Below are 17,988 nucleotides of genomic sequence, written 5' to 3' on the forward strand. Positions count from 1 at the left end.
AAACGTGTTCACTGCCAACCTTTCAGAATTTTAAGAAGACAACACTGACTCGTGTTAGGAGTCAAAACTAAGTAATATAATTCTGAATTCAAAATATCAAATAATTGTGCAGAGTAGTATTTTGTCAACTTGACACAAGTTACAGTTACCTGAGAAGAGGAATCTCAACTGAGAAAATGTCTCCATCAGGGTGGCCCATAGACCAGTTTTTAGGGCATTTTCTTGATTAATGATTGATATGGGAGGGTCCAACTCACTATGAACAGTTCCACCGCTGGTGAGGTGGTTCTGGGTTATATAAGAAAGGTAACTAAAAAGCAAGTTAGCAGCACTTCTACATGGTCTCTGCCCCAGTTCTTGCTTCCAAGTTCCTGCCTTGGTTCCCACAATGACAGACTGTAACCTGTAAGCTGTAAGATGACATAAACCCTATCTATCTTCCCCAAGTTGCTTCTGGTCATGTTCTTTACCACAGCACTAGGAAACAAACTAAGACAAAATACTTAACCAACCTCAGCTAAAACCAGTACACTAGTTCTCTTAGAAGCAATGAATTGTCCCCACTGAGAAGGTGGCAGCAGAGATAGGATGATCATTTTTGGAAGAAGTGCTTACCTAAGACATAGATTAAATATTTTAACTCTAGGTTTCTATAGCTTTGAAAGAACAGGTTAAAAAAATTATGATTTGTATGGAAAAGACTATCAGAAAAAAATAATATAGTATATACATAGATATATTTTAGACTATTCATAATAAATCAATGAATAGATCGCTTCTACAAGATTTGGTTTCCCAATAGTACTGGGTTCCAAAGGGTCATAATAAACTGGGTATCATTAAGAAGTTATAAGAAAGAGAAAGTATTATCTTATCATTGTACAAAGCTATGATTTATGGCTCTGGTTATTGTGACTTAGAAAAAAGAAAGCTAAGGGGGGAAATAAAGATAACAAACAGAGATGATTACATAAAATCAGGGTTGACTCTAGGAATGTTATAAGTAATGGGCACATAAATATTTACTGAGAACATAAAGGTTAGAAAAACAAGGAAAATTCACTTTTTACCAAAATTTAAGATTCACCTAACTCTGTGACTATGAAAAAAAGGAGGTTATAACAAATAGAAGTCTCACTATATTGAGAAAATAATGAAAACAACCCATTAAGATCAAGTTATAGTTATAGAATGAAATAAAAACTAACTTACCTCCTTCAGCTGGTCAGCACTTCCCCATGATGCAGAGCGCTGATGTGATCGTTTTTCTGGCCCCTCCTCTGCCCAACAACTAGGTGTCTTTAAAACCAACAAAGAAATCAAAATGTAAGAAACAGAAATGCTGCTACCACCTAATTTCAAATAACTGAAACACAATTCCTAGCACTACTAAAATTATTTAAATGTTGATTAGATCAGATTAATCTAAGATGTCAGAGTCATCTAGCTTAAAAAAATCATTTCATACTTTCACATCAGCATCAATCATATAGTTAGCAAATTCAAATAAAACTGTGAATATTTACATACTGAGCTTTTAAAGAGAACAAACTAAATAAAATACAATTTCTACTAAAAACAGAAGACAACTTTCAGAAAGATTTTTATTGTATAAGCTTATGTAACAAATGTCTAGTCAGAGAGTCAATTTTACTAGGAGAAGAGAATATTAACAAGAGTATCGATGGAGCAAAGTATTAGGCATCTTCATTTAAAAATAGTTATTTAAAAAAGTAATAGAAAGGTTTAAAAACAAATATAAATTGACTTATAATATAAATTGACTTATAAATGGAAGTAATGTAGCTTTTTAAAAAAAACTACGCTACATATCAGTCGTTTTCAAATATAATTTGAGCATTAATAAAGATTAACTAAAGTATAACACTAAGCATTTAACTTCACATACTGCTATAAAGTTTTAAGAAATTTAGGAGTTATAAAAAAATGAAATGCCACACTTTAACACATGAGAAAGCCTAGTATAATGTAAATAAGAGAAAATAAAAACTAGAAGATAGACAATGGGTAATAATTACCACAATAAATATATGTGGCATTAAAATGCTTTTTGTATTGGATGCTAAAAACAAGTTTATGCTGAGGCTGTACTTGAGAATCTCCATGTAATAATAAAAAAAAAGCCACCATTCGACTTTACATAGTTCAAAATGCTATGAGCAACTTTACAATAATTACTATTGCTTAACGTGACAATTGTCCAGAACCAAACTAGTGACAACTGGATACCAAGTGGATACAGAAAAAAAGGCTGCTTAAAGGGTTCACTATTAAAGAAAGTCATTTAATCAACTGAAAAAAAATCTTATTCAACTGGCAAGTACAAGAATAAGAAATAATATATTTAATAATATATAGAAAAAAATCATAGCCGGGCGGTGGTGGCGCACGCCTGTAATCCCAGCACTCGGGAGGCAGAGGCATGCAGATCTCTGTGAGTTCGAGGCCAGCCTAGTCTACAGAGGTAGTCCAGGACAGGCTCCAAAGCTACAGAGAAACCCTGTCTCGAAAAACCAAAAAAAAAAAAAATCAAAACTTCACATGTTCAATCCTAGATAGGACAACCTGAAAATAATTTAGTCAATCAAATAATAGTACCTTTAATAATTTTTTTTCTGGTTTTTGAAACAGTTTCTCTGTGTAGTTTTGGTGCTTGTCCTGGATCTCGCTCTGTAGACCAGTCTGGCCTTGAACTCACAGAGATCCACCTGGCTTTGCCTCCCAAGTGCTGGGATTAAAGGCATACGCCACCACTGCCCAGCTGTATCTTTAATAATTTTTACAGAATTATTCCTGTATGACCACTATAGTCAAAATTTTGAGGTTTTGTATGACTTACACACACACACACACACACACACACACACACACACACACACATCACAGTATCTATAAATCAAAAAGTATAATCTTAGGAAAAAGGTGAGGCAAAAGTTTAGTCATGTCCATGAATATGCTAAAGAAGTAACAAAAGATAAACAAACAGGAAAATAATTGGACAAAGTAAACAGAAGTTCTTTCTGCCAACTGCCATTATTCGGTCTACTGTCTGTACTAGAATTTTAGAAAAAGTGCTATTTGTAGCACTAGATATTGGTAAAAAAATAAATAAAGTTTAATAAAAGGGTTCCATAACCAAATAAATTTGGAGGAAATCACACACTGCATCTTTCTACTCCACATATAATGTAATTTAGCATTCTAAAAACTCAAATATATACACTTTTTTTTAAAAAAAAAAATCTGGCCGGGCGTTGGTGGCGCACGCCTTTAATCCCAGCACTCGGGAGGCAGAGGCAGGCGGATCTCTGTGAGTTCGAGGCCAGCCTGGGCTACCAAGTGAGCTCCAGGAAAGGCGCAAAGCTACACAGAGAAACCCTGTCTCAAAAAAAAAAAAAAAAAAACAAAAAAACAAAAAAAAAAAAAAACAAAAATCTGCTTATTTCTCCCCTGTTTACAAGATTAATGGACACTTACAAGTATGCTTACTAACAATATGTAGGACATTATTCCACAGATATTTTGGAAACACAGTACTCAATAATTTATTATTGTATATAATTCCATGTGCTTTGGCCACTACACTTTAGGAGTTCCTCTTTCTATCCAAACTGCCTCCACTATCGAGGAAGAGAAAGCAACCTTTTATCCATCTAAACAAACAAGTCTAAAATATCTATCTATAAGACTGATTTTAAAAAAATACTTAAAATCTGCCGCCTTGACCACACTAACCACTTATTTATTTTGCTAGATTTTAATATATAATGCTTTTAAAATCTCTTATGCCTGACACTGAGTAACACAGATAACTATTAGATACTGCCAAATATTTTTCACATCATTCCAAAAACTTCCACTGAAGTCATAAAAAACTAACCATGCCCAGATAATGGCAAATTTAACAGCCAAAGGAGAAGTTTTCATAATAGACACCCAGTCACCCACACTTGAATCTGTAAGTCTAAAGTGCCATGTATTATTTGTAAAATTACTCACAAGACACACATACAATAGCTGACTGAAAAATTCTGACCTTGTAGTAATTACAGAATTTCAGAGCTCTTTTTGCTATGAGATAATATATCATCTCTAAGCCACTTTCTACCAGATCAGAATTACTGTTCATAATTGTATAAATGCATAATCAACTGTTGATACTATTAATAATGACATTTTCTGATACTTTCTTTAATGTCATTGTATTTAACCTTGATGACAGTGAAATATTATATTCTACTACACAGGCAGTTAATGGGCCTGGACAGACAGTATTGCTTTTACAGAGGACCTCAGTTCAGTTCCCAGCACCAAGGTGGTGGCTAACATCCATGGAAACGAACGACTTTCCTTAAGTCCAGTTCCAGAGGATCCTAGGCCCTCTTCTGGCCTCTGTGGGGACTATACACCCATGGTGCCCAGACATACATTTAGGCAAAAGCACCCACACACATAAAATAAAATAAAATAAAATTAAATTAAATTAAATTAAATTAAATTAAAAAACAAACAAACAAAAACCAAAGGTAGCTAGTATTTATCAGTATGCTATGTTCTAGATAACTGTGTTAGAACTTTAACATGTATTATTTTGCATAATCTTCACTGCAATAGGTAAGAGAATTACCCTCTAGCATCCAGAAGCATAGAAACCTTTCCAGGTGGTTTACATTGTTCCTCTCATCTAAAAACCAATCATTTATACAAAATAAGCATTAGCATCTAGAGATCATAATCCGTTCTCAACATTATTCCTAAATTATGAGCTAATTCTTAACTATAATCTTATAAAGCAAGTCTGGAGTTGAACAGTAGGTCCATACCAAAGTAGGCATGGTCCTCGTTTAGAGAAAAATATTTTTCTTTCTTTCAGGTATATACTTAGCTGTACTAAGGAAAAACCCATGGGTTTCTTAAGGATATTTTCATTCAAGTATATCATGTACTTTGATCATATTCACTTCCAAAATTTTCCAAGATCTACATCTATTTTATACTATACATATATAAATGATTATGTATACATCTATTAAGTCTAGCATACTTCTATGTCAGAAAACATGCAATAATTGTCTGAGTCTGACATTTCATTTAATGAATTTCAGTTCCATCTACTTCCCTTCAAACATGATTTTATTCTTTATGGCTAAATAAAACTCCATCTTTATGGGTATATATATGTGCATCACATTTTATCTACTCATCTGTTGATGAGCATCTAAGCTGATTCCTTAACTTGGCTATTATTGTGAACAGTGCTCCAATGAACAAGGACATTCAGGTCATGTCTCTGTCATCTGTTGTCTTAGATAACTCTTGAGTAGGAGTGGTAGAATTGTCATACTTTTAGCATTTTAAGGAAACTCCATATTGATTTCTTTCTTTCTTTCTTTTTTTTGTTTTGTTTTGTTTTGTTTTGTTTTGTTTTGTTTTTTCGAGACAGGGTTTCTCTGTGTAGCTTTGCGCCTTCCCTGGAGCTCACTTGGTAGCCCAGGCTGGCCTCGAACTCACAGAGATCCACCTGGCTCTGCCTCCCGAGTGCTGGGATTAAAGGCATGCGCCACCAACGCCCGGCTCCATATTGATTTCTATAGTGACCATACTAGTTTGTACTGCCACCATCCCCATGTTCACTGGTATGCTGTGATTTCTTAATGATAGTAACTGGGGTTAAAAAAGAATCCCAATGTTTTCATTTGATTTGATTTAGTCCTGATGACTAAGAATGTTGAACATTTTTTCATGTTTATTGGTTCTTTGTACTTCATCTTCTGTGAACTGTCTGTTCATATAATTTGTCCATTTATTAACTGAGCTGTTTGGTTAGACACTTCAACAAATGGTCCTCAGAAATCTGGATAGCACACAGAGAAGAAGAAAACTAACACCCTATTTCTCATCCTATCAAAGAACAATTAAAAATGGACTGAAGGCTGGACAGCAGTGGTGCATGCCTTTAATCCCAGCACTCGGGAGGCAGGCAGAACCAGGCGGATCTCTGTTGAGTGGGAGGCCAGCCTGGTGTACAGAGCAAGATCCAGGACAGGCACCAAAAAACTACACAGAAAAACCCTGTCTCAAAAAACCAAAACCAAAATGGATTGAAGATCTTAGTGAAAGACCTGAAACTCCACAACCACTGGAAGAAAATACTTCAAAATACAGGAATAGACTGACTTTCTGATAAGAACTCTAAGATACAGGAAGTAATACAAGAACTGATACATGTGGAGGGAGGTGGTAAAGCGATAGCTTAGTAAGAGTTTGTCATACAAGCATGATGATCTGAGTTCAACTCCTAAAACCCATGTAAAAAAGCTGGGCATGGTGATATGTTTGTGGCCTCAGTGCTGAGAAGGGGCATGTCACTCCCTGGAATTCCTTGGCCAGGTGGCCTAGTGTAATTGGTAAATTCCAGTCCAATGAGAGATGCTGTCTCAATAAACAAGGTTGACAGTGCCTGAGGAACAACACTTGATGCTGACCTCTAGCCTCCAAATATACACCTAGTCATACATTTTCATGTTTACACACACCCACTCCCACATGAATACACACACACACACACACACACACACACACACACACACACACACATACACATGCAGAATTAACAAATGAGATTACATAAAACGAAGAACCTTCTAAATGCAAAGAGAGTAACAATGTGGAAAGACAGCCCACAAAATGGGAACATTATCTCTGCCAACTATATAGCTGACACATTAATATGTAGGACATACAAAGTACTAAAAAAGTTAAATAGCAAAAACCAAGGAATTGCCATTACCTAAGGACATTTCAACAGAAAGCCCTTGAGCAAGGGCACAGGACACCCAAACAGCTCGATCAATTGTGACTTTGAATCAAAAATGAATTTCTGATCTAACTGGTAAGCTGAAGGCTATTTTTAATTATTATTATTAAGGTAATGTCATCTATTCCTTTGATTTCCTAAACAAGCTCTTTTCAGGTAAAGAGGGAAGAGGCTGGATATTTTAATACTGTTTCAAAGAATGTCTTTATTTTACTTCAGACTAGTGACTTAACTGCATGATGGCTACAGCCAACTGCTAAGTACTTATTCTCAAAAACGGACTCCTGGAGAAGGCTGTTGGTGGAAAATCAAGAAGCTCCCTATACAATAGATTAATAAGATTTTTTAAAAAAGTCTACTTAAGAAGAAAACCATCTAGAAAAAGAGCACACATACATAAGAATTTTATTCAAGATTTTGTTTTTTGAGTTTTTTGTTTTTTTGTTTTTCTTGAGACAGGGTTTCTTTGTGTAAGAGTCCTAGCTGTCCTGGAACTCTCTTTGTAGATCAGGCTGGTCTTGAACTCATATGAGATCTGTCAGTTTCCCGAGTGCCCCAGTGCTGGGATTAAAAGTGTATGCCACTACATCCAGGATCATTCAAGATTAAACAACCCATTTGTTATCTTAAAAAGTTACAAGTTTTGGTGAGGCTGTTTGCCAACACTGTTCTCAAACACCGAAGCTCAAAGGACCCTCCTGCCAGTGCCTGGCTCAAACATTTCTTTCTCATATAACCAAAGGAGATAGAGTCATGACAAAAATTGAGATTTTCTAAAGAACTATAATCTATAAACATACTAGGCTAGTAAATTTCATAGATTAAAACTGCTTCAAACTCAAGTAATAGATAATTCAAATGGTATTTACACCATGCTAGAAGAACACAAAGGGAAGAAATCTTGTAAGACCTTTTCACAAAGCAAGTATAAACTAGCCTTAGTATTACATCACACACAAAAAAAGAACAAAACTTTAGGTCTAAATGGTGAACTTCTGAATATTTAATATCATAAATAATTCATGTGCTATTGTATATTTATTTTAAATCTCTGTAAACAAAGCGTTTTTCTGGAAATGTTAATGAACAACCAAATAATAGTCTACTAATGAACCTCACTACACCTGGGATGTGACATAGATGGAATTTCTGTCACTCATGCTTGAGATAATGGATTCAATTTCCAGCATGGAATAAAAAATTTTGAAAAGATATTTATATTACAGAATGCTATAATCTATAACAATGAAACAGTATTTGTTATATAAGCAACCCTTCAGTATACCCAAGCAATCCCTCTTAAATAAAACAAGAACAAAATCAGTAAAATCAGAATATAAGCTGGAAATATTATAATATAATATGTATTAGATTAGATATATAATATAATATGTAATAATACTGGAAGTATGATACACACCAACCATACTTATGTCACAGAAAAATAATGCCCATTGAATAAATTTGCTTAGAGACAAGAACAATTTTTGCTAGCATAATCAGTAGTCTGAATGGTTGAAAGTATTAACACAATACGCAATTCCAAGAGAAGACATAAAATGGAATCGATAAAAAGACAGAATTATTGTTTATATAATCATATATCTAGAAAACCAAAGAAAAGTATCTAAAAATTTATCAAAAACAAGAATATTCTAATTGAAATACAGTACAAATAAATAAGAAGGTAATCAAAGGTCTGAATTACAGCAGCAGACCATAAGAGAAAACACTAAGCAACATAAGCTTAACAAGAAATTAGTTTACTTTATAAGACTTTAGATTTTTTTGTTCTAAAAGACAACAATAACAACTTAATAGATAATCCTTTACTGGGATAAGATTCAATATGGTAAAGTTGATAGTTTCACAGCAATATTATAGCAGAAAATAGTCTAAGATGAATTTAATAAAACTAAAGTCAGCCATAAAGTCAAGGCCCGTGCCTAGGATCATTGAGCAGAGAAAGTTAGAGTTACAGTATAAATTCAAATTACATCAGCACATATTTCTACAGGCACAGAAATTCTCAAAGCATGTCCATCTACCCACTACCACACATAGAAACCTTGTTAATAATGATTAAAGAGGACTCAGGAGCTGGCAGCTATTATTCATATTTATCTAAATTATAGAGACCATTCTGACCCTAAAAGGCCTTACTTATTAAACAAAATTGATAAAACCCAGAAACACCTAACCTGAAATAGTATTACTTTTTCAATACAGTATTGTATTGAAAATGAATTAAAACACCACGGGACAAGTATGGAAGGTCTGTTAACGCATTCCTGTGAGAAATGAAAGTCTATGGATTTCATGAGTTATTTCAACAGCATGGTATCATGATCCTCTGACAAGTGGTAAAGGTGACGTCCAAAGGGAAAATTCTCCCTTAGGCTGGGGAACTTCTTCTTTTCCAAGATACATGAAAAAACTATAAAAATACACATCTAATCTGCGACATGTTATATTTTTGTTTAAAAAGAAGGTGGTGGCAGGGTCTCTTAAAACTTGAACACATGGGTTGTGATGGTGCATGCCTTTAATCTCAGCACTCGGGAGGCAGAGGCAGGCGCATCTCTGTGAGTTCAAGGACAGCCTGATCTATTGGACTGTTACACAGAGAAACCTTGTCTCATAAAACCAAAAAAAAAAAAAAAAGGTGAAAAACTTGAACATAGTCTATCAAATGGAATCAGCTATAGAACAGTAACAAACCAAGGCCTAAGCTCACATTTGGATAGATTACTCACATAGAGAAAATTACCTCTACTGAATAAGAAAAAAGATCAAAGTAAAGCTCAAAGGTGAACAGGACAGTAAACTTTTTTTTTTTTTTAGTTTAAATAAGATTAAGAAAAAAGAAAATTTAAGTTACTAACAAAACTGGAGGGACATGACTTCTAGTACTTTATCTTTTTCACTCATCTTTTTTGATATTGATTTTATGTTCACACTGGAATGTTTGGAAGTTCTTAATTAAAATAAGTAACCTTATGCTCCAAAAAGTCTATAAAAATTGTATGAAGTGGTTATACACTGCACATCAGTATACTGGATTATGAGACAGTAAATATTCAAACCTTCACAAACAAACTATAGCTTAGAACTATAAATAAAGTATTTTCCTGCTCATATGACAAGGATAAGGTCAGTAAGAAGTTCATGCTTGTCACGTCAGTCAGTGACCCAGATGGGTGGAGTAGCAATGGACACTGGTACTTTCCCTTGTCAGAAAATATATACCACCTCTTTAAAGCCAACAGCCATAATTATTATTATACCTGGGAAATCACAGGAAACACATCTGATTAGTGCTACAGACTCTTTATTATCTGTCTATTTTACTAACATATACACATACATATGTGCTCCACATTTACAAACACAGATTTAAAATAAGATGAGAGATTATACTTCACACTATGGGCAAAGGTTGAAAAACTGTCCCTATTGCTCGAATATAATAACCTTAACTCTAAATTAATTAAAATATTTAGATTTAGTTATTTTTATTTTATATGTATGAGTATTATGTCTACATGTGTGTCCTTGCACCGTGTTTGCGCCTGGTGCCTGCAAATGTCAGAAAAGGGTGTTGGGTCCCCTGAAACTATAGTTACAGATGGTTGTGAGCCACCAACTGAGTGCTGGGAACCGAACCTGAGCCCTCTGCAAGAACAAGCAAATCATCTGCTGAATCATCTTTCTAGACCTAGTTAAATTTTTAAAGGCTATAATTTTTCTTTAAAAAGCATTATGCTTTCAAGGTTAAAGAAATAAGTTTCATAAAATTTTACAAATTTTTTTTAGTTCTTCTTTCTGCTAAGCTAGACAAATTAATAAACTGGCAATGACCTATTTCTCCAGTGGCTTTCAAAATCAGTAAGCCTTATCTTTTAATACTCAAAGTGACTATGTGATCAGGACACTCACATATCAACTTTACAAAAAAAAGGACACAAACATGTGGATCACATAGTAGTCAATTCAATGAGCTGTGTGTTTTGTGTTTTCTTTTAGTAAGGGTCCCACTATGTAACCCAGGATGGCCTCAAATCTGCAGTCCTCCTGTCCCAGGCCCCCAAACATCAGGAATACACACACATAGTACCCAAACTAGCTCAGGGGATTACAAGTTTTTTCTTCTAAAAAAAAAATCTAAGAAATCTTTCAAATAGAAAAGTTAAAAACTGGTATGGTTCAGGGTGGTACTTCCTTCCCAAGCAGAATACTATGGGTTCAATCTCACCCAAAGCAACCCCTCCTCTCCCACATACACATATACATACACAATGGGGGGAGTTCAATGCCTCATAAAGCTCAGATTCCTATACAAGACTTTTCTACATTTACTTTATCACATATGTATCCATCTATCCATCAAACATTTTTAATTCATTTCAAAGTAGACAGTATTACACTTAACCTAGAAACAGCTCAGAGTTCAGTGTGTTTCTATAGTCTCTATATTTAAGGATAACAGTCATATGGTAAAACATACATGCACATTAGAATAAACTGACAAATGTATTCACATCTAAACTTAAATATCTACACAGATGCACAATAAATTCATACGAGCAGAATACTATTGTGATTGTGAGAGGCTAGAGGCAAAGACTGGAACAATACTGGACCAAAGGGCATCAAATCTCAATAAAGAAAAATGATTTCAAGAAATAAGTTGTTTCATAGTGACTATAATTAATAACATATTAGATATATAGTCGTGCACTGCATAATGACATTTCAGTAAAGTTAGGAGGACCAATACAACAGGGATCCCATAAAATTATTAACAGGATTGAAAACATTCTCATTGGCTAGTCATAGTGCTTTTAACATGGTCACATAATATATTTCACATTTATGGTAATGTTGGTGAAAACAAATACTACACTGTCCTGAGCTGTATAAACACACAGTATATGTAATTATGTTCCATATGTAATAACTGATAATAGACAATTACTTACATACCTAAAAATACTATGTTTTATCATCAGAGCATACACTTGCACATAAAAAAAAATGTCTACTGTAAAACACCACACTGTTCTGTCAACCTCAGCCTCAAACACCTCTTCACTAAGAGGTAATAGGCCAGCAATTGGCTAATACCATTTTGGTTTGCATTCACTTTAAACACACAATGATGATATTGTATAATGACACATTTCTTAGAATGTGTCTTTGCTGTTTGTTAAATGATGTATGTATACAACAAAAAATGCAAATACTAAACTATAAGTGTTGTTAGTATCCAAAGAAGTTATGATGAGAATGTATATATTTAAAGGTCCACACATTTTTTGAATTAACAATTTCTCTCTAACCATTAATTATCATGTAATTAAAACATAGCAATACAAAAGGAAGAAACTATTACAAATGCCCTTTTACAAAGGGAAGGAAAATATTTAATATCTATAGTAAGATGAGTACATACTATCTACCCAACTGACATCAAATTAAAAAAAAATTACTCCCATAGGAGTTCAAGAATCAATCCATGAAGAACAGATATAGCACTAAAAGTAATTTTGTATGGTCCTCTCCTGTATCTTCAATTAAATTTATGCTTCGGGGGCAGGAGCATTTCTTGGGCATGTGAGGCAAACACTAGATTAAATGCTATACAAATCAGTGGCTGTTCGAGAAGTGAAGAAAAACCAAAAGCCTAAGAAGCAGCCCAATCTGGGCTCGAAACTGTGCAAACCTAACCAGCTGTGTAACTGTGTACCCATTAGCTAAGTTTTGTAAGCCTTCAATTCATTACCTAAGAATTGAGGCTTATATTTCACTTTCCTTTCAAAGTCAAATTTCAACTAAACGACCTATATCCAGACCCAGGCATGGCAAGCTCACCTTCTGCACTCCAAGATCTATAGGAAATTCCTCTGACCCTATTCTAGACATACACAGGGCGAAAGGACCCTCAGGAACAAAGCACATGCATACCTGCATACCACAAGCCTGCCCCTTGTTGTAGAGAGATATATAGGGGCTATTTAGAACTAAATAACAGGAAGCCTGACCTCCATAGTCTGAAAAGACCTTTATGGACAGAATTTAATTGTGAGGATGTGGGGGGGGGATTATTCAAAATTTCTATAAATGTAAAAATTGTGAAATTAGGCATTTCAAATTACAGAACATAGTATGGGACAAAAAGAAAATAGTTTAGACTTCAAATTACATAACATAGTATGGGACAAGAAGAGAATAGTTTAGACTTTGGATAGGTTTGACCCTTATGAACATATTCTCCCATATAACTCTGAGGTATCCAAGAATTTCCAGTTCAAACTTGACTTTCTGGTCCCTATAAAAATTTATGTGTCAAAGTTGGAAGATGAGCTGCATCTTATGTAACTATATAATATATACATATGAATGAGTGGTCGTATTTGCTAAAGACCCTGAAAAGTATTAAAAGTTGTTTTCCTACAGCTAGTGTTAATAACCTAGTGTGTTTATAGCATTTGCCACACTTAAGTATCATTTCATTGTGTAACAATGCATTAGGTTTCAGTATACCAACTGTGCAGATAAAGACACATGTAAGAAACTTAGGCAGAATTTTTTTCTTTGCCTCTACACTACTCTCTACTTCCAAATATCTTGGCACTCTACCCAGCCATAACATTAATTCTATACTCTCTATGACAACATGCCCTTAATCTCTAGATCCGTATATTCTCTGTGACCTCTCTTTGGCATCAGTCACTAATCTTTCTTAAAAATGTTTTCTCTTTTGGCTTCTAGGACTATACTATCCAGCTCTTCTCTCTGCTTTTTGTTCTTAAGGGTGCTATTTTTCAGAGTTGTTTTAAAAGATAAATAAGATACTATTTCTGGATAGTGTTAGTACAAAACATATGTTTAATAAACGTAAGATTTTCTTGTCCTGGGGGAGATATAATCTAAAAAGAACAGCAACTATTATCAGCACCATGTCAGTTATTACACTAGGAAAGCAGACATAATCTGCGTAAGAGATCTAGTTTTAATATGACTTAGTTGCATGATCATGGGCAAGTCATTTTGCTTCTCTGAATTTCTGCTTCCCATCTGAATTATACTGCAATGTTCTTGTGAAAATTAAACACGAAACAGGTAATAAAACAAACAGTACAAGGTATATAGTTAGTAAATGTTGGTTCCCTCTACTTGTTTCCAAATAAATAAAACTAGTTCTTTCATCCTTTTGTGTGACTTCCCCCAACTATGTTCTGAGTCATTCAACTTGGTGTCTCTTATCCTTTATACCTACACTCTTTCACAACCGTGAATCCAACTCCTCTAGAATACGGTTCTCAATCTCTCTATCGGTATCTCCCTCTAACGCCTACCCCATAATCTGTAAGGTGTGCAAATTCTTTCTTCTGAGAATCCCACTGCTTGCTGTATCAAATTTAACTTTTTCTTGCTAAAACAATAGAAAGCAAAAGATTGCAGCATAAAAATCAAGAAGCAGAGCTGATGGGATGGATGATAAAGAAGCAACTCATTTCAGTTTCCAAGCTTGCCTAAAATAGTGACAACAAAACTGCTAAGGAGGGTTCTCATAGACCATGTCCAAAATGCTCTCTCCTACATTTCCCTCCTTCTTCAAACAAGAAACTGTAATTCCGTTCAAAACTATAAAGCCCCAAATGCTCTTATTCTGAATACCCTTACGTTTATATATTTCCCTAATCTAATGCCGACTTACTATCTTCTATCCCTACCCGTATGACGTGTACTTTATGCCCAATAACAATCACGTATATTTCTAATATATTTCAGGATTTTCAAAAAACATTTAGTGAAGACATAGTCAAAACACAGATAATAATAAGTAAAGATGTTTAGATACTTTTTTCTGACATGAGAGGAAATGTTCTTCAACTCAAAAGGCTAGGAATTCTTTTAAAATAGGGAAAATAAGAAAATGGAAAATTTTCTATTTCACTGGTTTTAGTCTTGCCTTTATAACAGGAAAATAACCTTTCAACATAATGCATGTTGCTAATACTCTAGAAGCTATTTTTTAAGACCTGTGCAAACTTTTCTTCAAAAACAAAAATAAATTTTCTAAAATGCTTCCTAGTCATTATCTTCATTTTATTATAGAACTATCATTTTATTATAAAACAGTTCTTAAAATGACAGTATGCCTCTAAAATCATATAATACAGGCTAAATTTACTTACTAAATATTAAATAACTTAAAAACTTCTATATCCAACTGACAAAAAATTATTATGAGGCAGCATATTTAAAACAAGGGCTTCTGGCTTTGGTTGGCTTTATTTCATATCCAGGATAATTTAATCACATTCTAGTTTCAAAATCAAAGAACTAGTTTTGATTTGCTCATCTTACTTGAGTCGCTTTATCTTTCATGCATGAAGGGTAGTGAACATGAGGGTCCCGTGGCCACTGTCCTGTGAGGTAAGGTCCTGTTATCGCATCCAAGGAAGAGGTTCGCCTTATTGTACTAGAGGTTCGAATTTGCTGAGATTTTGGTCTGTCTGCTAAAAAAGTGGAAAAAAAAATTAAATTAGATGTTAGAGCATATTTTAAAATTAATAAACTTCAGAGCTTGTAAATGTCTTTTCATCACTTTTTCTAGTAACATACAAACTCTAATAGCCCTCTAATGTATGAGCTGATGAAAGTTATGAACCCTTTTCCAAGGAAATATATTCACACACACACACACACACACACACACACACACACACACACACACACACAAACACATCTGTAGGATTTTCTTTCACAGATGTGAAAACCCAATCATTTTAGGGATCTGTAAGGAAATCTACATATCATCTCTACTGTAACTTTAATTAAGATTCCATCAGGCCTCACAAGCTGCCACTTTTGTTTGTAAATGTCATCTCTGCATTCATTTCAACTAAATCTTACACTGGCTCCTTGGTTAACATTGCTAAAACTAATTCCACAGTTATCATCTACTTATGACATAAAAGATTTCCACTATTTGGTTCTCATTTATCTCAGTGTTTATCATCTTGCTACTCTTCCACATGCCTATTCTAGAGTCATATGAATAATTTGTATTTTTTGCAAAAGTAGAAATGTGTCTGTCTCTGAACCCTCCATTTCCTCAGCCTATAATTCTGTCCTTCCAAGTTCATCCGACAAACTTACTGATCTCTAAGACCAGTTTAGATGTCAGTCAACAGAGCCGGTACTGTGAAAGCTTGCTCAACATCCTTTTGTCTCCTTCCTTCTCTAGTTAAGAACTCCTCAATCCCTTCTGCTTTCATGGTACCCTAAGTTTGTCTTTCTCTCCCACCAGAACGTAATTTCATATACTACAGACTGAAAGGAAGCTCATGTTTAATAGTTAATGAATTGATTTATGACCACATAAATAATATTCACAAAGAACTTCGTATTTTAATTCAACATCCTTATTTGTAGAGGAAGAATTCAAAGCAGTAAAGGGAATTCACTGTGTAATGAAGTAGAACAAGGTGAAAGATACGTGGTGAAAGGGACAGAGACCTCTGAACATTCTATATAGTTCGATTAATCTGCTCCAACAATTTCACTCTCTTCTCCATTCAGGTACCTTAAGTATCTACTGAAAATCAACATTTTTACATGAGACACCTAACATATAAAGAAATTAGATTTTCCATGTATCTACCCCAAATAACTTATACTATCAATATGTTCTTATAATAAAGTCCATGGGATTGGGAACCAGTAAAGTTCCCAAGACTCAGTCTTTACAGTCCTGTTTTAAATCAGGCAATGTACTTCCCATATTATTAAAGATCAGGAAAAATATTTTAATTTGTCACTGTCATTTAGGTATCTTCTTGAAACCAGAATGCACTATTAGTTTTTCAAAACAGAGAGAGAAAAAGTACTATGAATGTTGATGTTATATTATCTAGGCACTATCTTAGAAATGTAGCTTTTGTTTGACCTAAGAATTATTAGAGAAAATCTGAAAATTACCAAATTCCCTCTTTATTTTTATTACTTAATTATAGTTTACTGTGCATAAAAGGCAAGAAAACCTAATGTCTATTTCTACTATTAGGAATCACATGTAATTTTCTTTGTGAAATAAAAAAGCATGATTGTGGTGGTATTGTGTTCCCCAAAATATTGGGCATGCTAATAAACTTATCTGGGGTAAGAGAACAGAACAGCCACAATATTAAACATAGAGGATAGGCAGTGGTAGCACATGCCTTTAATCTTAGCATTCCAGAGGCAGAAATCCCTTTGGATCTCTGTTGAGTTCAAGGTCACATTGGAAACAGCCAGGCATGGTGCCTCACGCCTTTAATCCCAGAAAGTGAGCCTTTAATCCCAGGGAGTGATGGCAGAAAGCAGAAAGATATATAAGGCGTGAAGACCAGAAACTAGAAGCTTTTAGCTGGTTAAGCTTCAGGCTTTCGAGCAGCAGTTCAGCTGAGATCCATTCTGGATGAGGACTCAGAGGCTGCTAGTCTGAGGAAACAAGATCAGCTGAGGAACTGTGGAGGTGAGGTAGCTGTGGCTTGTTCTGCTTCTCTGATCTTCCAGCATTCACCCCAATAACTGGCCTCAGGTTTGATTTTATTGATAAGAACTTTTAAGATTCATGCTACACATGATTAATTTTCCTGAGTAATAAAAAACATACATTTTTGCTTTAGAATACAACTTGTCAACTGAATTAAATAAAAACTTAGAGTAAAGAGTTAGCCACTTGATGTGGTACTTAGAAAGGTTATCTAATATGTCAACTATTGAGTTCTAAAAATTTTCTTTTTTTGGAAAAAATTCACATTTATATTTTTGTTCTTTACAATTTGATACATGTCAGTGTGTAACATCATCATTACCTATAGGCATTGTAATTAACATCTGTCTCACTTACTACTTTTTACTTTTAAATACTATCAAGCTAAACATGGTTCCCAACTGCTTTCTATATAATTTGCCTTGTATGTTTATTCTCAAGATCATCTAATCAAATGTAATGTGTATGTTTTATACAAACTATCTAATCCTACTTTTTATTGTAAAAAGTAAGTTTATCCCATTTGTCATAGCTTATACTGTATTTTTTCCTAGTTTGTAATACTTCCTTCCTACTTGCTTTTTGTTTTACTATTTTTCTC

At 34.2% G+C, this 17,988-nt stretch overlaps 1 protein-coding gene across 2 annotated transcripts in view; it reads right to left on the minus strand.

Moving 5' to 3' along the window:
• Glcci1 (glucocorticoid induced 1) overlaps positions 1-17,988 on the minus strand; it is a 75,920-nt gene that overhangs the window by 33,444 nt on the left and 24,488 nt on the right. For both annotated transcript variants that reach the window (XM_076566212.1, XM_076566211.1), the window contains exons 2-3: positions 15,215-15,366; positions 1,213-1,299 (exon numbers count right to left, since the gene is read on the minus strand). In XM_076566212.1, the coding sequence (XP_076422327.1) occupies positions 1,213-1,299; positions 15,215-15,366 (239 nt within the window). The remainder of the gene's footprint in view (positions 1-1,212; positions 1,300-15,214; positions 15,367-17,988) is intronic.

This window comes from Peromyscus maniculatus, chromosome 3 (assembly GCF_049852395.1).
Source record: "Peromyscus maniculatus bairdii isolate BWxNUB_F1_BW_parent chromosome 3, HU_Pman_BW_mat_3.1, whole genome shotgun sequence".
Taxonomy (NCBI): domain Eukaryota; kingdom Metazoa; phylum Chordata; class Mammalia; order Rodentia; family Cricetidae; genus Peromyscus; species Peromyscus maniculatus.